Source organism: Chlamydotis macqueenii, chromosome 15, assembly GCF_036417535.1.
Source record: "Chlamydotis macqueenii isolate bChlMac1 chromosome 15, bChlMac1.mat, whole genome shotgun sequence".
NCBI classification, from domain to species: Eukaryota; Metazoa; Chordata; class Aves; order Otidiformes; family Otididae; genus Chlamydotis; species Chlamydotis macqueenii.
The window spans coordinates 15,823,622-15,850,341 of NC_141570.1; the positions used below are offsets into that span (position 1 = coordinate 15,823,622).

General features: G+C 36.1%; 1 protein-coding gene across 26 annotated transcripts in view; it reads left to right on the top strand.

Annotated features, from left to right (window-relative positions):
• RBFOX1 (RNA binding fox-1 homolog 1) overlaps window positions 1-26,720 on the top strand; it is a 968,785-nt gene that overhangs the window by 601,464 nt on the left and 340,601 nt on the right. Inside the window, exon 1 of one of the 26 annotated variants that reach the window (XM_086759514.1) lies at window positions 3,188-3,447. The exons of the other annotated variants lie outside the window; for them this stretch is intronic. Coding sequence (XP_086615640.1) covers window positions 3,430-3,447 — 18 coding nt within the window. The 5' untranslated portion in view covers window positions 3,188-3,429. Of the gene's footprint in view, window positions 1-3,187; window positions 3,448-26,720 lie in introns of those variants that run through there. 26 annotated transcript variants of the gene reach the window in all.

Below are 26,720 nucleotides of genomic sequence, written 5' to 3' on the forward strand. Positions count from 1 at the left end.
TTGATGGACGGACCACTCGGTGGATAAGGAGTTAGCGGGATGGCCGAACTCAGAGCCTGGAGAAGAGGAGGCTCCGGGGAGACCTTATAGCGGTCTTCCAGTATCTCAAGGGGGGCCTACAGGAAAGATGAGGAGAGGCTGTTCAGTAGGGCCTGTTGCGATAGGACGAGGGGTAATGGTTTTAAAATAGAGGGGGGTAGATTTAGATTGGATATTAGGAAAAAAATTTTTACGATGCAAGTTATAGAACACTGGAACAGGTTGCCCAGAAAGGTGGCGGAGGCCCCATCCCTGGAAACGTTCAAGGCCAGGCTGGATGAGGCTCTGAGCAACCTGACCTAGTCAGGGATGTCCCTGCTCCTTGCAGGGGGGTTGGACTAGATGACCTTTGAAGGTCCCTTCCAACTCTAACCATTCTATCATTCTATGATTCTATGTTAAAATGATAGTCGTCGGTACCTTCTGTTTAATTTTTTTAACACTAATTACAAATCTGGAACATGCAGGGACTAACCTTAGCAAATGGGGTTTGATTTAAACTTTAGTCGTAGGTGCAAAACCAGAGTAATATACCTGTTTTCCATCTTTTTATTTATTTTTTTCTACCTGTCCAGAAACTAGAGCTGATCTAATGAACAAAGCATTTAATAATAGCTGTACTAAAAATAAAACACTTTAAATGAGTGATTTTGTGTAGCAGCATTAGAAATTGTTCCACTTGTTTGAAGGAATAAGATATGAAGAATTGATTGAGTAACCAATTTAATAATGAGGAGAATTTGGAATACAGAAAGATTAGTTCAGAGCCTTGGGACACAATTCACTGAAGTTTTATATGCTGCCTATGCTCAAAACCAGGGAAATTTTGATCTAAAAGTGATTTATAGGCAATAGCTGTGCACAGCCTTTTATCATATTAATAAAATCTCTAACCAGTCTTTGAAAATTCTGAAGCCTTGTGTGTTCAGTTCAGCTGCACAGATCAGGAAGAGCTGCTGGATGGCAGATGTGCAGATACATTATCAGAAAGTGTATTTTCAGCTTAACCAGTATAATCTAATTAATTCTAACATGATATTTCAAGTTTATTACAGTGTAATTGAATATAGAAGAACACAGTGCATTATAGGCAAAATGAGGTGAAAGTGTGCATCTTAGAGGTGACCAGGTCAGGTCTGTTAGATTGCTGAATGTTGGTGGTTAACTTGGCAGATGATTTAAAGAACCCAAAACAGTAAACAAAAGGCTGCTCTTTTCCTTTTGAAGACTGCCTTGGTGAAGTAAGTGGCTTTACTTTATGGTATTGCGCTAAGCTTATTTAAAATTATTTTGTTCTTGCACATTCCTGTAAAAGTTCTCACTTTAGTACTTGGGACATTAAATATTTCTCTTCTGCTTCCACTAAAACAAGCAACTACCTTTTACCTGGACAAAGTATTTAGTAGATCACACTTAAATAGCTCTGTATCTATATATGTATCTGCTTATCTCTATAAACTTCTCTATATAAATCTTAGAAAAATGAAACAACGAATTAATATGACACTTAATTCTATGTTACATCAGCTTTGAAATGTTAGTGGTGTAGCAGTTATTTTTATTTTGAATTCACCCCGGTGGCAGGAGACTTTAAGACTCTCCCGATTACCGTTTGTTTAATGGTATGGATTTTAGTTTGCTCCCCCCAGTCCTGCTTTGCTGTTACGTCTCCTTGTTTTGGGCTCTTTCACCAGGTGCCTATCCATTTGCCACCTGCCTTGGTGCAGTGAATGATTATGCAATTCAGTTAATGCATTTTAATTATTTAGGTGACATTTTACCTTGTATAGTTAGGCTGAATATGTAAATTGACTGGAGCCTGTAGTTAAAAAGAATGACAATTTTTTGTCTCAAGTGCACAGTCCATGACCAAAGATAATGAATAAGTAATCAAACATAAAAATAAGAGAAAAGTTCTGTTTAATCTCATTCCCATGGCCATTTTTATACCTCCTCTTTTTATTTATTCATCGATTTATGATCATTATATATGTACTATAGTAGTTGATTCACTTAGTAGACAGGCTGTGTTCCTAGTTTTCTACATCAGGACCCAAAGCACATTCTGGGAACAGCATGATATGCTGCCAGTTCACAAGGTCAGGGATGATATTGGTTCAGGACTAATATCACAGCCTAAAAAGCGACCAAGGCTTGTCTCATTTACACTGTAAAACTGTTGCCCACCTGAGGATGCTGTTGATCAATTTACTAAAAATATAACCACGAGGCAGGTTAAATGGGTTAAAAATATTTTCTTGGAGCAAATTATAAAAGTCTAAGCTGCGATCAAAGGAAAACCCCAAGTCCTTTGCATACTCATTCATTTTCCTAAGGTACCTTTAACTTAAAAAAAAAAAAAAAAGACCAACAAATCCAGTTCTCTCTATTAGCCTCTATTAAATATGCAGATATCAATTCTTTCAAATTTTGGTTTTAAAATACATATTGTAGCAAGAAAAAAAAAAACTACAAAAAAGAAAATTAAGCACTTTTACTATGATCTGATTGAGTGGTTGTGTTTCCCCGCGGATGGCAGAGGCAGTTCTCTCCCAGCAGTGCTAACAGCAGCAGCAATAACGCCATGAAGTCAGTAGATGGCTGTAGAAAAGTGCGTTGAACGCTCTGGTGTTAGAGTAATAAGATTGGGAAAGGCCTTGACCTGACTGGATGCGGCTTTTATCTGAAGTACATTTAAAGAGATAAAGGAGAAGCAGGGTGCAGTACATGTTCCTTTCTTTTCTGTAGGAGCTTTGCTTTGAGTTTAAGAATTTCTCAAGCGCAGGATTTGTGAACTGGGTCCTTTAGCAAGGAAAGGTAATGGCTTGAGTGCCGCTGGAGTCACCTGGTATTCTCCGATTATTTCTGCGCCCACCTCCCCCCCGCAAGGCGTCTTAGAAATCCTCCTATAAATTCCTACAGAGGGGGCGTTTGTAGATCCCATAATAACCATCAGGAAGTGGTATATTCCCCATTTATTTATTTATTATTACTATTTCTTTTTTTTTTTTTTTTTTTTGCTTTCTCTCCAATGTAGTTGGCTGCCTTTAGTGCACGGACCTGCTCATTAAATAGATACACCAAGAACTGTTACCTAAGCAAGCTTGACAGTAAAGAAAGGACAGGCTGAGTTAGGGAGAAAAAGGGAAGGAAAAAAGACAGCCTGAAGCAAGTCACTTCACACGCAGAAAGAGCTACTGAACGAATGCTATCCTCATAAACAAACCAAAAAAAAAAAAAAAACCTTGTATAGGAAAAGAAGAGAACTGTGAGGACTTGACAGAAAAAGGCAAGATTTTTTCTACCCACTGTTTTCAGTTTTCCTTCCAGACATACTTGGGGAAGTAAGGAGACTTCTGTTTGCTGACAGAGCCCTTGATTTCTTTCAAGATGATGATGTATTTGTGGGTAGGTAGTGTCTCTCTCCATGTCAGTCTTTTATTACTAAATGGACTTTGGGACTGTGGGTTTTAGCCTGTAGTTACGGCATGTTTTGTGCTATGTGAAGCTATGTGTACTGCAGGGTAGCTGAGCGTAGCCAGTGCAGTACATGTGCTTGCGTTTCCAACGGGAGCTTAAACAATCCGGTTTGTTAACATTAAGCTGCAATTTGTTTTCGGGGTTTGCAGGATGTGGCATAGTGCTTTGCTTTCTTTTCATTGCCGTAGGAAATTTTACAGTTATAGCTGTAAGGTTCCCTGTGTGGTTCAGTCAGAAAATGAATGCTGCATCACTTGTGGCTGTTCAGAATTTGCTTTCCTTGTAAGAAATGAAACAATGTGATTAAAACTCCTTATTTGTGTTACTTGACCTAGTTGTTTTTATATGAGTTGTCGTAGTCTTTCTTGGCTTTTGAAGTTTCTGGCAATTGACAACTGCAGATAAAGAAAAGGATAAAATGTGCTTATTTTTGTGACTTTTGTATTCAGCATTGTTCCGATTCCTTGCAGCAAAATCTGCTTGCCTTAAGAATAATGTTGTGCTGTGACATGTATATTGTGAATTAGTGAAACCATTAACCTGTTAATTCATCCAGGTTTAGATACAAAACATTTTTTCTTTAAAAAAAAAAAAAAAACAAAAAAAACCAAAACCCACAAATAAATCAGTGACGGAATATGCATATGGAAAACCATTTCTGTGTTCATCTTCAAAGCCTGTACATCTTCTGGGAAATACTTTTAAACTAATCTCATTTGACAGTCTGTTTATTTATTTAATTTAGTTATATGTAAAAAAAGACAGACTTGCAGCTAATCTGGCCCACCTCTGCAAAACAGGCTGCACGCGAGGAATATTTAAAGCTTAGATATATTATCAGTAAATTAGTGCTGCTCTTTTAAATTGCTTGTAATTTGTGCTGTAAATCTCCCTTTATGTTCCTTCTAATTTCTTTTGACCCTCCAATGTAGTGTAGTAACTTTTGTCATCTGTGCAGAAGGCACTGTGTGCAGACTTCTAGGTTTCTGATTTCAGTTCTTTGCCCTGTGTTATCATTTCAGGAGCTCACCAATCACTGAGCCTTATGATTTTTTCTTTTTCTTCCCCCCTCCCCGTGTTCTGTAGTACAAGTCACTTCAGTTTTCACAAGCAAGTATTCATGCATGTAACAGTAACCCCAGTTGCTGCTTATTTTTAACCCCGACCATAATTCTTTATTGAAACTGTGTTTTTGCTAATGCAAGGATTAATTTCATTCTATTTTTAGATTTATAAATCAGATCACTTCACTGTAGAAGTCTATTTTTCATTCGACACTCCTGTATTCTTTTGTTGTAGTTAACATCATCCGAAAGAGACACACAGTAAATATTTGAGGATAAACCCATTTTTCTGACATAACAGTAAGGTGGAAGGATGTGTAGTATTTTATTTCTTTGTGGCACTAGCTCAGAAGGTGTAACAGCTAGAAACTCTGCTCCCTGCGCCCAAGCCTGTGAATCTTTGTTAATTGGAAAACTTAATCAAATACATTTTCTAACAGGTAGCTATGCAGATTTCTCTTATCTTTGTTGTGTTGTATTTTCTATTATTTATGAACTTTTCTAGTTATTCCTTTTAGAGATGTGTGTGTGTATATATATATATATATGCTTTAACCAAAAAAACCACTGTAATAAGCAGTTTCTAATGGTGCCGTTTCCTGGTTTCCAAGCTTCCAGTAATTAATATTTGACATTTAAAAGTCCATTGCTTCTATATTTATTTTGTTCTTTGTACTTACATTTTATAATGTCTTGATTTGGGTTGGTTCTTTTTTTTTTGTTTGTGGGTGGGTTTTCTTATTAGCAGAATTCATGAAACAGGAGAGTACTTGTCCCTGTTTTTGCACTACTACACCTAGCTATTAAGCAGTTTTCCCATTTTTAATTTAACTTTCCTGGTCTGAAAGATTTGAATAAAATCTCAAAATAAGATTAGTAGGAAGAAGCAGAGAATTAACTTTTTTTTTTTTTTCATTGTAGCAGCACATTATTACTTCATTTTGTTCTGGAAATAAAGATGAGCTGTATTCATAGAAAACTTATTTCTGAAGTTATATGATTTTTAAACTCTGTGTACATTAAGTGCACATGTGGATGTATCTGCGTGTAAAAGATGCAGTATATAAACAAGAGGCTTTTAGCATATGCAGGTACGATGTATAAGCTCACAGCAGCATTTGAAATGCTTTCTCCTGGCACCACATAAATATTTTATATAATTATATAAAAGCTTCTCGGCAATGTTATTAAAATTTAAAGTAGCCAACTTGTGTGAAAATGTAGTCTTCCCTTTTTTAAAAGGTATAAAATAAATTTATTTACTTTCATTACAGAGATATTTTCATATTGTTCAAGTAAGTCAAAACATTCTGCAGGAATGCAGTGTACAGCCAGTAATTCAGTCTGAACTGAACAGTCTTGATTAGTTGTTTTTAAATACTTATTTCAAGATTTCAGAAAGTAAAGAACAAATTTAGTACTGTTAACCCTGTCAAGGGAAATCCATACTTGTTCACAGCCCAAGCCGTTTAATGATGCTTATACCCTCCTACTCTCCTAGAAAAAGGATCACTTTTCTTGGTCTGTTATTCTTATGCACAGACAACTGTGCTGTAGGAATCAGAGTTCATCAGGATCTGATTTCATATTGACCAATAAACTTTGAGGACTTTCAAGTATTACTGATTTAGGGACTACAGCTAAATCCTGAGGTCATAAAGGGCCTGCATCTTGTGTAACTTTGAAGGGTATAGACCCTTTTGTATCCTGAGCTTGCTGCGGTGTAATACACCTTTCCCTCCAACACCAGATTGCAACGATAATGCAAAGTGTTCTAGATGACTGAGATTCTCATTCCCATTTGATAGGGCAACTTGCCTCCTAAAAGATGTTGCACTTTTCACAGAACATAACAAGTGAAAATTTTGTCAGTTAGAGGGCTGTAAAGTTGCTGACCTCCACTTACATTGGAAATAGAAGCATAACTATCAGTGGGTGAAATAAGTGTTGATGGTTGAAAGCTGAGACTGCTCAAAATCTGTCATGGAATCCACAAGCAACTGCTTGTTTCCCAAGGAAACAGTTTCATGGTCGCTTATTTTCCATTTGGTAGTTTGGACTGGACTATTCTGAGTTCTCGTAGACCTCATGTCCAGCTTACATATTCTGAGTCAGAAGATGAGAGTTTAAAGTTACTGCATCTCATTAAAAAGTTGAAGTCATGCAATTAAATATTGTAAGAAAGACTGGAACAAAATAATTGGTAAATGCATTTTAAAATATATGAATTGTTGGTTTTCTGCCTTTTGTTATATGCTATGAAAATGCTGAACTAAAATTACCTTAATATACAATAATAAAATTTTATTAATTTTATAAACATGTAATTAATGTCTGCTTAGTCAGAGATGTGCTTCCTTCCTGTCAGTCTGCTGTTCTTTTTAATAATAGGGAATGAGCTTTCAGAAATTTTGTATGTATTTAGCAGAGATTTTCAGTAGTGGCTTCAGAATAATACCTGATAGAATAATACTTGAGCGAAGAAGGCAGAGTGTCAGCAAATGAAATTTGGTTTTGCAGTTACAGAGAAACAAATTGAAAAAAATTATAAGGCAATAGCAAACAAGATAATTTGTTCTGGCAATAGAACAGTGTTTTGACAGCTCTGAGGAATAAAGCTTTTGGGTCCAATAGAGAGAACCGCATGTTGTACTTGCCTGCATTAGCAAAACATACTGCAGATGAACATTGGGGAAAAGACTGGAGGAACAGAGAGTAATAGAAAGACTATATCTGGATAAATATTTAAGAGTTTCAACTACTTTATAGTAGCATTTCTCATGCTTGTGTCTGAAAGCTTCTCCTGCTTAGAGACATCTTAATACACATACAGGAGTCTGTCAGTTCCCATGTTCAAAGGCAGATGCTGTTTTGTTCAGCTGAACAAAAGTCTTACTGGTTTTTAAACACTACCAAACATATGCAGGTGTAGAGTATGCCTTTCTCCTGAACTGGGGGAGTGTGTAATTTCAAACCTAGCCTGTGGTCTTTGTTACTAAGTGCTACAGAAGTTTGTAAGTGAAGCAGTACAAATGGTTTTTCTCTGAAGGAAGTGAGATTCCTAAATGGATGTGCAGATTACGAAAAAGATAGAATAAACAAAATCTTAGGATCTTTAAAATTGGAGCTAGGAGCTAGAATATCCTTTAGATAATATAATTATTTTCATATTTTTGCAGCATTGACATTGTCTGCATTGAGCAAGGTATTTCTCTCTCAAGTGAGAGCTCCCCAAGAACATCACAGCCTAAGACAAAAATGCGCTACTCTCCATGGTTAGAGAGGTACAGGCAGTTGAGATACAATATGAACTAAGTTGAAAGACTAAATGAGCATGTTGAAAACATTGCCAGTGGAACACTTCAGCAGTATAGATTTTGTTGCATAGAATTATTGAGTAATCAAAATACTTAGATCCTTTTAATTAAGAAAAATCAAACATATTAGCTGAAAAGCAGCAGGTAGCTTCAGAGTCAAAATGATCCTCATCTTGCTTTCTACTGAGGCCTTGAATAAAACACATCACTTTATACTCTGTATCTGACTGCCTGACCACTGATGTTGAATAAATATGTACTTTTTATTATTAACACAGGAAAATAGAAAATTATTTAATAATAGTCTGCTGATATGAATATTAACTATCTTCAAGGGTATCTGACTGAACAAATCTGAATAATGGAGTATTACAACTTACAAATCTGCAATCTCTGTGGCTGAAATGAGAGGACTGATAGTGTGTTGAATGAAAACAGGGTTACAGTTAGTTAAAGTAGAATGTAAGACAATTCTCAGTAGGTTATCTTTTTGTATCTGTTGGCATTTACACATAAGTTTGTTTCAAAAATTATATATATTATAATTTATTTTGCAATGATAGAAGCTAAAAATCACAACATGCAAAGCATAAAATGATTCTGCACAATCACCTTTTTTAATGTGAGGAAGAGAAATTAAAGAGAAAGGTAATTTCAATTTAGAATATTTGACAGCAACATTCAGTCTTGAAGGTTGGGTTTTTTTGGTTTTTTTTTTTTACCTGCTCCAATATTTTGTAAGCCCCCATTCTATTATTTACACAGGATAACAATATGAACACAAAACCAGAATCAGTATTATGCTCCATTATATCCAGGGTTGCACAATGGTGGCTTAAGTAAGCAAGGCAGTTTGGGTTTATAACAGTAATACGCATTTCTTTACATGCAAACAAAACACACGCACACACATGCGCATACACGTACGTGATTATGTGTGATGAAATGGAGTTTAAGTAGGACATAAGAACATAAGTATTGTTATTAGTCCTTTCAGCAGAATTTGTGCATTTTGTGTAAAGCTACATGGTACACTTACTCTGTTCTTTTCTGAAGTTGCATTTATGTACTCTGTGTCCTTTAACTGAGCCTATTTCCCCCCTGACTTTAGCAAGAAGTTACATTTGTACAATTAACCTTTTCTTCTTGTTGTCCCTCTTAATAGCAGTGGTTTCCATCACAGCTTTGAATGAATTGTGCGAATGTCTTTTTTATCAGTCTGGGAGTGTTTATGCAAGTAAGGAATTAAACAAAGACTGCATGAAAGGTGGCTGGCTGAGGAGGCTAGAGTTGTCCTGTTGTTCTGGTATGATTATCCCTTACTGGAAATCCTTTCCAAGTATCATTTCTGTGACAGTCGGGGGAGTTTGTATGGTCCTACATCTACCATTGTAGAATCTTAGCTATTGTTTGAATAGTCTTTGAGTCAGAAGGATTAGCAAGTCCTGAAGACTTTTCCGGGCAGTTGAAAAACCTTGTTCATGTCTTGAGATTAAGTTCTTGACTGGTTGCTTTTGGATATTTATTCCAGTGAAATATGCCTGTTTGAGAAGCTCAACGAGACTGTGATAGTCCCTAAGCCAAGATTTTGCTTATGTTTTCTCTCTTATATGTGCAAATGCCTGTCTCACAGTTTAATCGACAAAAGGAGATGTTTAGTAATGGATGTCTAGATAATGTTCATATCTTCATTAGATCTTAGTTTTCTTTTTCTGTATTTCCTTATTGGTTTCCTGTTTCCCTTCTGCTGCTGGATTGATATTTCTTCTTTGCCAGACAGATGAAACTCTGCTTAGATCCTTCTTTGAGTGTAGTACGGAAATACACCTCTTCTTACTGCAGTCAGAAAACTAAGTCCAACATATCTGCAGAAGCGACTGCTTTCCATGTATAGATAGAATATACAGTATATTCTTTCTCCTCCAGAATTATCATTGCGTTATGGGTCGGACCCAGCTAGCAGCCAAACTCCCACCCATCTGTTTGCTCACTCCTGGCCTCGGTAGGACAGTGAGGGGGGAGAAAACAGGAAGAACAGGAGAGAGAAAGCTTGTGGGACAGCATAAAGACAGGGAGATCACTTACTGATTACTGTCACAGACAAAATAGACTTGTCTTGAAATTATTTGTTGCCAGTTATAACTTATGCCAATTAAATTTGTCAATTTAATTTCTGATTTGGGTGGGAAACAAAACCAACAACCCCTCTTGTTATCACCGGAAGTTAAACTCCCTTCCTTCAGTGAGGCAATGGGTGGCATAGAGGGACTGTGGTAAGGACTTTCATGGTTTCTCTCTGCAGCTCCTTCCTTCTCACTCTTGTCCTACATTCCAGTGTGGGTTCCTCCATGGGCTGCAATCCCCTTTTGGGGATGTGCTTGCTGCACCAAGGAGTGCCTCCTCCTTCTCTGGCCTTGATGGTTCCACTGCTGTTTCTCTCTTTGTTTCCTCCTCCTGTCTCCTTCCAACATTTCTGCCTGCCCTTTATGTTTTCACAGCTGCATCACCAAACTGGCTGATGGGCTTGGCTGTGGCCTGTGGTGAATTCACTGCCATGCTGTCTGGAACCAGCTGTGTCTGGCATGGGGCAGCCCCTGTCCTCCTCCCACAGGAACCGCTCTGGCAGTCCCCGAACTACCAAAACTTTGCCGCCTACACTCAATACAGATTTTAAGTCAGCTAAACCTGTTTGGCTGAGTCTGATTATTGACATTTCGAGTTTTCTTCAGATTGTTCTGTGTTTGTTTTTGTTGACTATCTTGGCCTTTAAATTTGATAAATAATGTTTTGTAAATTTGATTTTTGTGGTGTATAGATAATACAGTGAAGTACTCCTTTTATAGAGGAAAAGCTGATATATATTTGAATTTTACTTTTCAGTTAGCTTCTCCTCAAATGTAATTGCAGGAATTCAAGGAAGAACAAAATGTGACAACATATTTATGAATCATGAGATTTAACAGAGACCGAAGTAGATCTTATTATTGATGTGCTTACTGCTTCATTAAATTCCCTTTAAGGTTTGCAGCATGGATATGGATCATTTGCAATAATAATTATGCAGTGATCGATTGATCGTGTCTGACATTGTAGTTGTCACCTTGAAATGCAAAAACCATTCATTTTCAACTGCATGAACATTTTTCTCTAATATTAGGCACCAGCATGCAGTGGTTTATTGTGTAGAGGAGTGCATTTTATAAAATTGGGAACTTAACATTAACCTTTATCTAAAAATGAAGTATCACTTGTCATTTTACAAAAATTAAAATTGCCCAACCAACAATGTTTTGATATTAGAAAACACGATGTAATTTCAAAAAGATTCTTCAAATTAGAATGTATGTATTTCAGTAGATTCATTTATGTGTATTACGCATATTAGTTTTTTCAATCGGTCTGTCTTTGAGGTACAGCTTAATGAGCATACTTGATAAAATTTCAGGCTTGAGATCTCTAATTTTAAAACTGATGTGCGTTCTTTGGAAAGCCTTTTCTCCCTTTCTCACTGAGACTTTGATTCATGGCAGTATTAGTTAATTGGAAAACTGGTATAAAATGCTTTGACTTTAGTAAATCTTTGAGTTAAATACTGTACATTTCATGTTTTGAGTGGTGTCATTGTCATGACAATTTAATCTTCCTTTTGTTAAAAATATTAGTAGTAATGAATGAAACACTATCCTCTATCTCATTTGTTTGGGCTTTCAGAATTTTAAACAAAATGAAATTTGAGTGAAATGGCTAGTTAGTGGCTGCAGTTAGTTACATGCATTTATGCTTTCCAAACTAACATAAAAACCAACAGCTAAAAGAAATGTCACGTTTGTATGTGCTGCACTTGGAGCTTTTGTAGAGCATCCATTGTTATGAAATAGGAAGTGAAGACCAGAGCTATGTTTGGTGAGATATGATTTGATTCAGAAGTGATTTTTCCAAAGCTAAAAGCTGAATTTAGATTATATCAGACCAAATATTTCTCATTACTTTTATTCAAGATTTAAACCTTTATTCAAATGTCTATTTTATTGAGGTTTTGTTTGTTTTGATCAGTATTTTGAAAACATACATATGCTTCTTTTATCTAAAAGCAAATATTAAAATTGTTCATATTCTTTACATTAAATATTCTGTGTAGATGACTTTTTTCTCCAAGGGTGGGCATAGGTAAGTGTATACATTTGAAAACAGAAATTTTTAATATGTTGGCTCTCATACATTCAATTTGAAGAGCAACTGCAATGGTAACACTGTTAATGTTAAAGTGGCAATGCTAATTGTACTGTTAGTTTCAAAATTAGCAACCTATGTAGTTTTTACCACAGCATGAATACTGAGAAGAGCTTATGAAACTGCTTTAAAACTGTGACATAAGCAAAAAGTCACAAAATTTTTTAAAAACAAGTGGTTTTTATCAGCACACAGGTAAGGTAACTTAAATACCTAACTTGAAAAAAAAAGACTGTAGTAACAGTCTTACTGTTTTCATCAGTTGTGCTGTTTTAGCCTGCAAGTTTCCAGAAAATATCCCAGGTCAATTATATTGAGTTCTGAAAGGATCCCAGATAAATTGCACCATGTGGGAACATAACCAATACATCACATTCTTGTGAATGAAGTTGTGATGGTCATATATTTATTCTTTTCAATATTTGATTCTGATTTCAGCCTACATAGCTATGACAAACTCTTAATTTTCAATGCAAAGCTCAGTTATATTTTTTTACATACCTCTTATGTTTGTTATCTAGTGGAAGTGCTGAGAAACACTTCTTTACTGAAAGTGATCAGGCACTGGAACAGGCTGCCAAAGGAACTGGTAGAGATGCCATCCCTGGAAGTGTTCAAATAACGTGCAGACGTGGCACTTGAGGACATGGTTTAGTAGGCACGGTGGTGTTAGGCTGACGGTTGGGCTTCATGATCTTGGAGGTCTTTTCCAACCTTAAAGATTCTATGACAACTGGGGTAACTTCCTTTTGTGAATTAACAGTCACAAGGGCCATTATTGTTTTTCCAATTGTTCCTGCATATTCCGATCTTGGTTGTGATGTCTCATAAATACTACATCCCAATAGCAACAGGGACAATGTAGGAAGAAGCATAAAACAAGATGTGTCACTGAAAGGGAAGGAATATAAAGAAGAGAGAAGTCAAGAGGCTGAGATGAAAGGAGTATATTTAAGGTCAGAACAGTCAATGCCCTTCTGAGTTAAATGTGAAGTAATCATGTCCTCCTTACATCAGTAAGGTTCCTACTCTTAAAGCAACTCAAAGAGTGAACTTAATTCTTTTTGTCTTCATGTATTTCAAATTATTTACTGCCACAGCATCTGAGGGCAGCATGAAACATGCAACAGTAGGAGACTTGAGATCTTTGGGCATTTGTTTCTACCTAGAGTAATTTGTTAATGATGCTAATAATAATGCCTTTACTTTGCTATGCTTTGGTTGACACAAGTAGATGTCTAATGCACCACCCTGTCAAACAGGAAAAATTAATTCCAACAGAGAGCATTGGTAAAAAATCTTTAGTTTTTTAGAGCAATTGTGGCTGAAAGGCAATTAAAAGTTTGCTTTAGAGAAGGGTCTAATTTACATTCATGGTGTGACTTTACCTGCAGTTTTTTTGAATTGAGTAGTAAAGACTCAAAATATTTCTGCCGCATTTTTCTTCTGCTGCAGACTGGTAATAATATATGGTAATCGGTCTTCAAAGCATAAGAACAGCTATGTTACTTCAGAAGTACTCAGAGACTTTGGGGTGTGTGTACCAACTTGCCTGCCTAACATTTCATAGGGTGTGACGCCCACATCTCTCCATAATCTGCATTCATTCGCAAATCTCTTAATTTTTCTACCTATTTTCGCTGTGGTTAACACATGTTAAGATACTCGAGGCTTGTCTTCTGAAAAATGCAAAAAATGAAATACAGATGGCAACTGTGTAATAATGTTCATCAAGAAGGGCAGAGCCTATGGGGTTATTCATAAAAATCTTCAGTACCTTATGCTATAGACAAAGTGACTGGATCCTTTTCTTACACTATTATAAGTTTATATTTAGATACTTGTGTTGACTCATATTAGAGCTAAATATACCTGTAAAAGAACCTCATGCAGCAGTGACATGACCATGCATTATCTAAAAGAGGTGTTATGTCGGAAAAGGCATCAATAAGCTTTAGTCTGGCAATGTGTTTGCTAAATGCAGCAGCAACAACAGAATAATAATAATAGGATGTAAATTTTGATTTGTATGTTGGATAATTCTTCTTAATACCTAGGAAGAGTGGAAGAGTTTACTCTCAAACAAGAGAAGAAACCTAATCTAACATGAAGACAAAATTACAAACGCTATAGGAAAAATATGGTGGAGACAAATGGGGAATGTGGAATTAAGAACTGTAAAGACTAGGAAGATAATTCAAAAATACATACAGACCTAGCTGGGGTAGCATAAAACATTTCGTACTACCACTCGCACACATGGTATCTTGTGGTATGATGTGGTGACATAGGTTATTGGTGCTTATAAAAGTTTCACGTGCACTTCTGTTACTTATTATTCTCTGTTAACTTGTGTGTTTAGCATTTGTTACTCTTTTCTTTTAGAAGGTTATCATATGGTATTGATGGAAAACTACACTGTGCAACCTAAGATAACAATCCTGGTTTAAGTTAATATATGGATATTCCCAGCCTGTGAACAAATTCTTAATTTAAATTGGTTTATAAAAAGCAATTATAAACAGACAAGTCAAATTTATCTCTTAGCTATAAAACACATGCAAGTGAGCCACATGTCTAATCAGAATCTTTCCTGCTGAAGAGCAAGCCTGTTCATGTCTTATTCAGTTGGACATGGAGAAATGGATATTTATTCACGTTCTGCAGCAGCATTTTACACACTGGAGATTTTTTTTATGACACTACTGATGTAATATGACTACTTCAGTCATCTTTTAAGTGAAGTGACTCCAATTTACATTAGAGGTATGTCTTGTCAGGGAACAAATTTAATAATGTTATGACAGTCAAATAAGCTAAATATCACCAAGCTGTCTTGTTTCTGTTTTTCTAATATGCAAATTAATTAGCTGGCTAAATATTTTAGCTTAGATTCTTTTATAGAAAAGTCAGTATACACAGCTTCACATATGCTAGGTATGTATTTAACCAGTCCTTTCAGTCATGTTACACTGACTCATTTCAATTGAGAAACACCATTTCCCACATCAAGACAGGTCTGTAAGATGATTATGGACTACACTATTGACTCTGCTATCGCTGGTTATTGAGTGGCTTGAATGGTATCTGAAAATAGATCATCAAAAGTAGTAGTAAGGAGAAAAAGAGAAGAGTTAATAAATGATTCATGGCGAGATTATGTGGTTCTGTCTTGATATTCATGGGTATGAGTTGTTTTGGGAATCTTGCTATTGTACAGATTTTATACACATTAATAGCTCAGTTTATTTGGAACTGTTTCTTGTGAACACTATCATGCTCTTACTTGTCAGATGAGTTCCTCTTTGGTGGAGTAATCTCTGAACAGAAAAGTTTATTGGAATGTAGTTGGGACAACTGTAGGAATGACAGTTAAATTGCTAAGTAGTTCATCACTGAATTATGATTGTGTATTGGAAAAATTACTGGACCATATGAATAGCCAAGGAGTGGTGATATAGGCTTGAGTGAACAGTGGAGTCATCAGGAAGTCTGAATACTAGAAAGATCATTGCAGGCTATTATAGTGGCTTCTAGAGAACTGGGGAACAGTGGCAAATACTGTCCATTTGCCACGAACTCTCTTGGCAAAAGTATTCTAAGTTATGGTAGTCATTTAAGTCTTTGAGTCTATGATTGTATCTCACAAGCAGGTTTCCCTCATGTCCTCCCTGATAAGGAGAAAACCTAGAACAGACATAGTCTGCAGGGTTATGGAACTGCATACTATCAGTATTCTGATGAAAGGGAGTCCAAAATCCCATCACACAAGTATTGCTTCAAAAAGTGAGAATCAAAGAACATAATCTTGTGCAATCCTGCAAGTGAGTCATGGGAGAATAAGAAAAAAATCTTCCTTGACAAATGGTAAAGAAAAGAATCAACTGATGCAAGGATCAATCCATTAAGTTTAAGATCAAAACAACGGAGAGTCCCTTTGTTTTACTCTGATAACATCTATGCAGAATCTTTACCTTATTAACTAGCAATTGTAATAACTTTCTTGTAGTCGTCTTTGTAGTAACCTTTCTTGTAGTCATTTTCTTTTCAGATTTAAAGATTCTGCTAGGTGATTATTTGCATCCTTTTCAGTTTCTCAGAGGTCTCCTCAGGGTTTGCAGTTCAACATGATGATTGTATTATTTTGGTATTCATATCCAGTTTCTTTATCAGGATACCAAACTTGCTGAGATGCTCAGGTCACAGATAGGGAAAAATAGGTTTGAATTCATGACATCCTTGATGAATCTAAATGAAATGTGTTGTAATGTACTTAAAGATTGGAATTAAAGCATATAAAGCTTCTGTAATTTATTATATATTTCAAAGAACTCTTGCAAGTAATAGAGAGGTCTTCCAAAATTCAAAATGCGAAGTGCTTAAAATGGATCATACTCAGCCATGTGAATAAGGGAATTCTTTGTAATAATGCATTGTTTTCCCCTTGATTAGAACACAGTTTAGAATAACGATTTTTATGTTCAGTAATGCATCTAGATTCACTATGGTAATTCTTAAGTTACATGTAATACTCCATGAAAATAAATATTTTGTTAACAAGTGCCAGATTTCCAGGCTAATTAACATTTCAGGAATGAAAGTAGTGCCGTTAACTCTACTCATAGAACTATGAAGAGTGTTCCTCACTACTCATGTGGAATTTCCACAAAGGAACTGATTAGACAGGCTTAACAGCTAAATGTTGGTTTTGAATGAGATTGCAGATGAGAAACAAACTTCTGTAAAGTCCATTCAGGGACCTAAATGGTCCAGGTAGTCATTGGTATGAAGAGTCTCGGAATGCCAAGAGTATTTTTCGGTTCAATTAGTCGAATATCTGATCTCTTTTCAGTGACATGGAAGAACTATGGCGGTGCATGAGATTGAGATGTTTGAGTGTCAGCTTGCATTAAGTGGTTTATCTTTTGAGGAAAAGGTTTGCAACTAAAGCACCAGTGGTCTAACTCTAAAAGCACAGTGCTTCCAAGTTTCAGTATTTAATACTTGTTTTTCAGCATTCACACTGTTTATTCGTTTGCTTTCAGCCAGTTAGTGTTGTGGTAAGTTTCTAAGAAAGATTGAGGGGAAAATGTAGGGGGGAAAAATCCAGATACAAAAATTCAGGGCTTGAATTAGGCTTTCCAGCAGAAAGTTGCCTTTCTAACTCCAAATCTAAGTGCAGGGTAGCAGTATTTTTCACCTGCTGTCTCCTATGAGACAGGTGTACCAGCCATTTGACAATATAGAGCATCCAGTGAAACTGTTTAATGATTAATTTGGACAGTATAGTATCTAAAAAGGTTGTTAGGGCAAAAATATCAACACTAATGTAAATAATACAAAGTGAAAGACTGCAGACTATCAGGCCATTCCTAGAGAATTGAACTAAGTTGTATGATCTACCCTTAAAACAAAACAAAACAAGTCCGGTAAAAAGATGTAAGGGAAGTCTTTTCTTTCATTTGGAGATTTGTCATTGGCATTATCCTTCTATCTTCCCAACCAGGGGTGTACTGCACATTGAAGGCAGAGGTTTCCAGAGAGAAAGTTATAGGAATCCTCCCTGGAGTTTTCACATGAGGATAGGTAGTCTTGTCTAGAGATCCACTGTGAGCTACTTTGAATGGCAACGGTTGCAGTTTAATAGCTGCACAATTAGAAGTTAAAAATTGCAGAAATATTAGGATGCAAAGTCATTTAGAAAAGGTCTTATGGTCCCATTCCAAAAGGTAGGAAACCGCTGTTCCCTAAAATAATAAATATCAATGCAGAATTTGTCTTTCCTCAAAAACTTGTAGCTTAAGCTTTTACCACAGAGGAGGATCATTTGGATTATTTCTCATAATCAAAGTACTGGATGTTTCTTCTCAGCTTGTTATGGGAAATATTTGTTATTTATTGAAGAAAACTCTAGAAAGCTTTATTTGCATTGGTGTAAGCCATCAGCACTTAATACTTCACTAAGTGTTACCGACAAGTATTTTAAATTTTTTAATTGATTTTTCAGGATAGATCGATTCTTCCATGAGGACGTGGTGTACATTGTAACAGGCATAATTCAGTAAGAAAAGAAATACACAGAATCATAGAATCACAGGATGGTTATCATTGGAAGGGACTTTTAAAGGCCATCCAATTCAACCCCCCTGCAAGGAGCAGGGACATTTCCAACCAGATCAGGTTGCTGAGAGCCTCATCCAACTTGGCCTTGAACTTTTCCAGGGATGGGGCTTCCACCACCTCTCTGGGCAACCTGTGCCAGTGTTCTATGACCTTCATTTCAAATAGTATCTGCAAATTCAAAAACCTGCTGTTTTAGAATATTTTAAACTGGAGAGAAATGAATGATTAGGGAAAAAGCAGCGCAAAATGAAACTTTACCTGAGAATTTAAGCTTTTTATTTGACTCTAACTTGAAGTATCTGAAAAGCTTATCACTAGTCATTCAAAAAGGTTAAAGTATTTGCAGGCTAAACTTGCATTATGCAAAGTAATTTATTAATTTACATGTATTTATATATGATAACAGGCTATTGAGGCATATTTCTCTGATCTACAGTGCGTAATAAGAATATATATTCCACAGTGCGTTTGGACTTCACAGTAATAGTCACATTTTGAAATATTGTGGCTAATCTAAAACTATACAGCTGAACAGACAAACAAAACCAGTTCCAAATATGAATAAATGATCTGCTGCTTAATATGTCAGTGTATTTGTCAGGTTGATAACATTAGGCTCAGCTGCATTCAATTCTAAACCCTGCAATATTTGAAGTTTGATATTGTGCCTCACTAAATTTAATACATGGACCTCAGTAATAGAGGAAATCACTTTAGCACTTGGCAGTTTGTTATGCCGTATAAAATTGACTGCCCTGCAAACACAATAGCGATAATAAAAATTGTGGTCAGTAGGGGGGTGTAATGCATTTTCTAGCTTCAGCAAAGGTCCAGATGAGATTTATTGAGATTTTGCAGTTTGGGTGAAGATCAATAGAGATTCGTTAATAATTTGTTGTAAGGGCGTCCTTCAGGGATATGACATTTTACTTTAAAACTTTGGTAATTTTGCAAGCATGCCTAGTGATAACAATGACAAGTCCCTGTGTTTCACAGGCTTGGATTTTTGCATTCAACTTGTGGGAGCATTTGCCTTCACAGCAATTACATTTGAAATCATTCAATAGATGATGCAGTCTGGTATTGATAAGATTCCACATGTTCTCTAAGAGTTCTAATGCAACTCTTAAGGATGAGTTTGGGATTCTTTCTTAAGTTCTCCGTTTTCTCTATTGTTTTCTTCTCTAATGAAAGACCTTTCATTTAAATGTCGGTCTGTAATTTTGTAGTGGTATATAATTTTCAGTAATGATCTGGAACTACATTCTTATTTTCATGACTGTAGAATTAGAAGGTTTCATGAGAAATTTATCCTTATATCTTCCTGTTGCCAGTAGCACCTTGCATAATAACAATTAGGCTGACTTAGACATCGGTAGTTCTTTTGTATTTTTCATAAAATCAGCTTTAATTCACTTTATGTGCTAAGCCAGCCTTCCTTTTCTGCCACCAAAATCTGATGGACATTACTGACTGTAAGGAAACAGAAATTTGTCAGCACTTTGCAGTTTGAACACAGGGACTAGGTACAGCAGAACAATTTATTTTTCATGAGCATGCACAAAGTAAGATTTATGACTTTTGCAGCTCAGATGACATTTCTTACATAGTTGCCGAGCTACAGCAAATTAAAGGGATCCATGAATACTAAGGGGTGTGTTTTTGTAATGAGGGAGAAGAGACAGAAGCAATAAGAAGATAATTAAGGTAACAACTTGTGAAAAATTAAAGTGTTTCTGTCTTTCATTTTTGAATCTCTGAGCATAAACTTTGTAGTTGTTAATTTAATTGCTGGTGTTCTCTGTATCCCTGAAGAATATTACGGATTAATCATCTGGTTCATTCCAACAAGAGATAAGGCCTAAGTGAATTGAAATTTTACCAATTTAACCCTGTCTTCCTCCTAATATGACATGATTAACATTCTTCAATTAACAACACATAATTATTTGAAAGGCCTCATTGCACTTACTCCATTTTTCAGTTTTAGGCTGCCCTTTGCAGGTATTTGAAAAATGAATAAAATCAAAGCTATATTTTTGTTCTGTATTATCGGTCACCTATGTTCATCCAAATTACAGGAATTTAGATTTTTTTAACTCTTTTATATTTTACTAGTTTTTGTTCCTAATAGTCTCTATGTGCACATCCTGAAAATGGATTCTGATTAGCTAAACATTTTCTTTAGTCCCTCTTTAAGGACAGACAAGTATTTCTTTTCCAACCTAACGGTGCCAATCTGAATAAATGTTCCTAATTATTTGTGGTTCAGTACCAATTTACCGAACTAGCAATTTCATTGAGCCCTACAATGCATAGCTGTTCATCTAAATATTAATGTATTGTTTCATTTTAGAATGAAAGATAATGAAGTTATTTACATTTGTAAGAGGCTTTGGTTTAGAGCTACACTCAGTAAAAAAATGCAGGACCTTTTTAGTTTTTCTGGTATTTACTGAAGTGCTTTCCTAGTATCTTTCACTGGGCAAATAGTACATAGTTGCCTTTATGTCTGTTGGATAATCAGGCAGCAGTTAATGGGAAAGTATCATTAATTTATTGTAAATTGAGAGAAAACAAAATAAAACTAGATATAAGAAAACACACGTTTTTCTGACACCTAGCAGATAACTGAAGTTTGAACCTATTTTTCTGCATAGTAATTTTGTCTCACTGGTAAAAGAGGAGTTTGGCCATTTGTCCAGAGTATTCTACGAGACTGTGAAGAGGGCCACTCTGTGTTCACAGGCTTATTTCATAGCCATTGTGGCGTCAGCTTGTTGAGAGCGTTATTGTGCAGTAGACACACAATAACCGTGAATATTCCTAATGTCTACATAATTGTCAGGGTTCTGTCTTATGAAAATCTGGGGGGTCTATTCATATATTTTTCTTTCTTTTTGTTTCTGGATAATGTTGAAAGACGTCAGAAGAAAGTTCAGTTAGAGTTGACAGTTACTTTATATTTGTGGGGGGCGTACTGGCTTAAAGAATCTGCATAATGCTAAAGGTTTTCTGAAAAATGTGCAGTGGGGTTATATTTTGGCAAATGTCAAAGCATGGTTTTCCAACTGAATTATGACGTCAGTGTTAGTAAATTTTCAAATAGGATGGAATTGTGCCTACCTTTTCAGAAACTGCGATTTTTCTTCAGGATTACTGGATATTTACAATTACATTGCTTTGAAAGGCAGTGCTATCACTTTTGTTTTTGTAGTTTGAACCAACAGACTAATGCAGAATATTTTCTCATCATTTGGAGTCTTTCACACGTCCTGATTATACAGGTGTTTCTTCAGCCTTGACTACTTTAAAAACATGATTAGTGAGACATGCACTAGTTGATTAGCATAATGAGGCCTTTTGGATGGACCTTTTCTAATGGCATTTCTACCTAGCGGCTACGGGCTGTCTCACACTGGGCATGGCATTTTGTGAAAGGCAAAAAGATTCCCTCAAAGTAGCATCATTTGAGAATGAATTGTACATTTATGTACTTGCTGTGGCCATCCAGTGTTAAAAGAACCCTAAGTAAAATGGCTTGAATTATTAGAACATTAATATTTGTATTCCAAGAAACTCAACAGTGCAATTTTGAGGAGATAAAAGGTTTTATTTTTTTTTTCCCCCATGGGAAAGGGGTTTCTTGCATGTTTCTCAGGAACGCCAAGTTAAGATTGCTGCTGAAATTAGGAGGTAGTACCAGAGGAAACATAAATCATGGGCTTAGTCCAGTTTGATAGTTTCTGTGCAAACTAGATTTGTAAAGGACCAGTGATTTTGAACATGAACTTACCTGGACTTAATTTTAAGAAACTAAATAATAGGAAAGAAACAAAGAAAAATGAAAAAAAATGGTAAAAAGTATTCCATGTCCCCCCATGATGAGTACATTATAAGAGGAGACATCTCCAGTTGTCAGTATATCACCAAGAACCAACCTAAGGTGACAAATCTTCCTACTACACATAAAACAAAATTCCATTAGGGAAGAAAATAATCAGAGCGTCTTCCATGCAATAAAGTTGCAGGGCTTTATTGAAAATACTTACATCAACTATGATAGGGCTACACAAGCAGGAGAAATCTTACTAGAAAATACATTCAGGTGTGACAGAGTTATATAGATATATGATCAGGGAGATGTTTGTGTATGTATACATATGTATAAGGTTTTTATATATAAAATATACAAACAAACTTAGAAGACATACAGGTTTTTGTCTTTTGGAAACAAATAAACAAAACAAAAAATCAGCATCCCCACTTTCACAAAAAAAAAAAAGAGATTGACGTCAATAGGAAACAGAAATGTGGTACCTTTTCATGAGTCAGAAAAATTGTTTCCTTTCACGGCACTTAAACATGCTTATTGTTTTTGTAATTTTTTGAAGTTCATGTTCATTTGATGATCGTGACAGGTGGGCAAGGGAAGGACGCCCACAGACAGCAACGGTTCTCTCCACTGTTGCATCTTAAAAAGTTTATCAGGGCTGAATTGTTCGAGAATTTGCTCAAGAGGAAAAATGCTATCAGTGAAATAATCAGCAAGTGAAATGACTTCAACCTCAGGCACTACCTGTCTTTGTAAATTTTTGCCCTGGGTCCATGCTTCCAGCAGGCAGGCAGGAGTCATAATATCCATCTTAACTGTAAGAAGCGCCAGACACTGATCTTCATGCACCTCTGCATGCAGTCCTGCTTTCTGAGGTCAGCTGCCTGTGCACTAAGGTTGGCTGAGTCGCGCAGCCTGAGAACTGTTAGCATTTTGGGAAATAGCTTAAATCAGGATGGCAATTAACACCTTTACAGCAATCATCTTGTCCCATTGCCTCCTCCTTTTGTGATGAATGCATTTTCTTTAGCAAAACAAAAAAAGGAACTTTTTTAAAATTTATTTATTTCCCCTGCATTAATCACTTTTTTGGGGGGGCTCATCACCTGTTTATCCCCTTGCTTAGCAGCACTGCTGGGCACCACTTCCTAATACGCTCACAGGAGATGCACCTGAAAACTCTTCAGGAGGTTTCAAAACCTTTTTCAAAATATTTACTTGTTTACATCACCTAATATTCTCTATAGTTGAATGAAATCTGCTCTATGGAATTAGCAAAGGATTTTTTTTCTTTTCAATAAACCTCCTGAAATTCTTTGTTTCTGCGAAGTGGCAAACAAAAATGTTTCATTGATTTTGACAGCTGTCATACACTAGTTTGTGACCATAGTCAAGGCAATGATACTGTATTTTAAAATTAGCCAGTATTACAGAGGTAACTGGGATGAAAAAGAGCTCATGATTTAAAATGAGTTTGTAGGAAGAATGAGATATGAGTAAGGAACTTGTGTCATTGTTCTGCAACAAGAAAGCATTCGAGCACTGATGATGTGCACAGAGAGATACTTCAGAGGAGAATGATTTCTGATTTTTGTTTGTGTGTTTACTTGTTACAAAGGTGGGTATAGGTTCAGATTTATCAATGAAAAGCCATAGTAAGACCACTAAATCACAGACTTAATTGCAGTATCTTCCTTTGTCAGCATTTGGGCAGCCGGGGGCTCTGTGGTGTGATTATGCTGAATACATTTGTTAGCTAGACAACTGAGGGGAAGCATCTCCAAGGGCTGCTGCTGGCCTGCAGCTTCCACCAAGGCCTACAGCGGTAGCTCCATAGTGTTCTTAGATATTTTACACTTGTATGAAAATCTAGGACCTTGTCTTTCCTATTTACTGTAATACTATCATGAATGCAAGTGCTGTGCCTTGGGAGGACTGCTGAAAATTTTCATCATGGAAGCAACCTCTGAGATTTGATTTAATTTATTCTGAGAAACTCTACGGATAAATCCACTAGTTAGTGAAAAAAAAAAAAATCAGTTATTGTATGCTCTGTAATATACTGTGTGCTGGGGGATAAGAGTGGAAAAAAACCCTGTAGTGTTCAACTGTTTGGCTACTTTAATATGAGAGGGAAAGAGAAAACAAGGCTGACAATTGAATCTGTAATTTCTTGAGATACGTCTCTGATGTTGTTCTGTACTTTTCTCCACACACTTCCTTAGATTTAGTCACTTTGTTTCTGCTGAAACAATCTCTGCAGTGCCAAAAATTATATTTAGGCTCCTGGACTTTGGTAAGGTTACTTCTGGTAACATCTATCTTCTGGGCTAAAAATAAGCATAACGCTGTAATAATCAGTTGAATTACGGATTGTCAAACGCTTAAAAATTCAGGGCTTCTTCAGCATTGCCCTCCCTAGATGTGCTGTGCAGAGAGCGTCCCTGTGACCGTGTAACAGGACGTGCTGTATGTGGAGAGCACATACTGAGCACTGACATCTTCAGATGTGAAACCTTCACAATTCATTGCCTGCAGAGCTATTCAGAGCCAAGTCTAGGATGAATGTAATCTACTTCTGTGGTAAGTTTTGATACTAGTACGATGTATTCCAAAAGTCTGGAATATATACCAACTAAAAAAAAAGGAGCTACTTTGCCCCCCTCAAGTGTTCGGCTCAAAATCGTATTTGGTCTGGGTGGGGAAGACTTTATGTTAAAATTGTGGTGTTGTCTACCCACAGTAAAAGAAACATTTAAACGGTTAATTCCTAATTAATGCAGAGAATATATCAGTGTCTTTTATTGTTTTTCTTTTTCTATGCTTACCTTTGTTTATTGTCTTCTGTAGTTATCTGTCAATACAATATTCTTGCTTTGGAGCACCAGTTTTCTCTAGGTAAGTACTGAAACCCATTGAGTGCGCAATTACATTGAAGTATGCAGTGACTTTGATTTCCTCTATACAGACGGACCTCTACGTATCTGAAATACTTTCTTCAGCAGGACTTGAAAGCTAATATAATTCAAAATAAGATTAAGGTGATGTTAAGCTACTGACCTACAGAATTAAAGTAAATCCCAGGTTTACTTTGTTATTTTCATGTCTGTGAAATGTGGCCTTTCCATGTGCTCCTAAATTTAAAGGGTTTGGTATTCGTTCAGTAATAAATTATGGTTTATACATGTTGTTTTTCCCTTCTTTTGTCCCTGGCAATACATGATAAATATACCTTGCTGCTGATATATTTATACTTCCATATCCAAACAAAAACCAGCTTAGTCTAGCTACGGAAACTGATGCACTTGTTCCACAGGTGAGGCAGTAAAACTCGCTTATATAGCATGGGCTGTCAAATGCACCTGGTAAACAGATTGAGAAATGACATGTCTTCTCTAGGATCTTTCTCTAAGGATGATTCCGTATGCAACTTAAAATAAATCAATGCTAGCGTGGAAATTATGATGCAGATGTGTTTTAAAGTTTAAATGATAAAAGTTTGTTCTTATTTCTTAAGACTAAGGATTTATCACTAGGTAATTTACCCATTGTTATTATTATTTATCTCACTATTATGTATTCAAAAGAAAAGCAGGGTCAATATTTTTAAATGTGCTTGTAGTAACATGAGCCTTGCAGTTCTAGGATGCTTAGTGCCAGAGTGTGGAGGTGCATTTAATAGGTTGCATTCAGTTTTAAAGCAATATGTATATTTTTTTAACTCACTCATAGATAACAGAGTAGATGTCTGTAACTTCTGATTTGGTCTCAAACAGAATGAGTATGGGCTACTGAAGTTTAATTACCAAGTAAAAAAAAAAAAAAAGTGTTTTCATCAATTTGTGGGAAATACTGGTTAACAGATGACATCCTGTATTACGTTGTAAGTTGCTCCTGTTTGTTTTTCTTTTGAAATCGTTCAGAAATCCAGTCTTACACCGACAAAAGGACAGATAAGTGAAACTCAGATTTTCAGCAGCAGGCATGTTGTTTGCTGGGTGTTTAGTAATACAACAAGCTAAAATACTGGGCCACAGAGATGATTGCTTCTGCTGCCTGGCTTCCCAGAGCAAGAGGTTACCGCTAAAGGTGACAAAAAAAAGGACATTGGCTCGCTCATTAGCTGCTAATGTTCACAACCTGGCATATTAGCTTGAACAGAAATTATGGGTGTTGTATTTAATATGCTAGGCCATTAGTGTGGTCCAACAGAGACCAGGTCGTGTTCTGTTCTACCCCAGCCCGCAGCAGGGGTGGTATACTTCATTACCAGCTTTGGAAAAAGCAGAAGGTAAAAGTGTCTGTAATAACTGCTATTAAATATAACAAGGCCTGTACACAGACCTTTTGGACTGTGGGGGCCACTCCAGGCCATTCATGCTACTCAGATTCCTTATTTGTTAGACTGCAGAGCAAGCAAGCTTTGAGGCAAGAATAATTTATTCATTAAATACATTTTCTAGCTAGATTTAATTATTTGTCAGATAAAAGATTACTAAATTTCCCTCTAGTGATTAATAAGAATTTCTAGAGTAGTTTATTATCTTGTTCAAAAACACACCATCAGTTAATAGTTCTTTCAACTGACCAGCAATGTGGACAAATACATAAAAATGAGAACGGAAAAAAGAG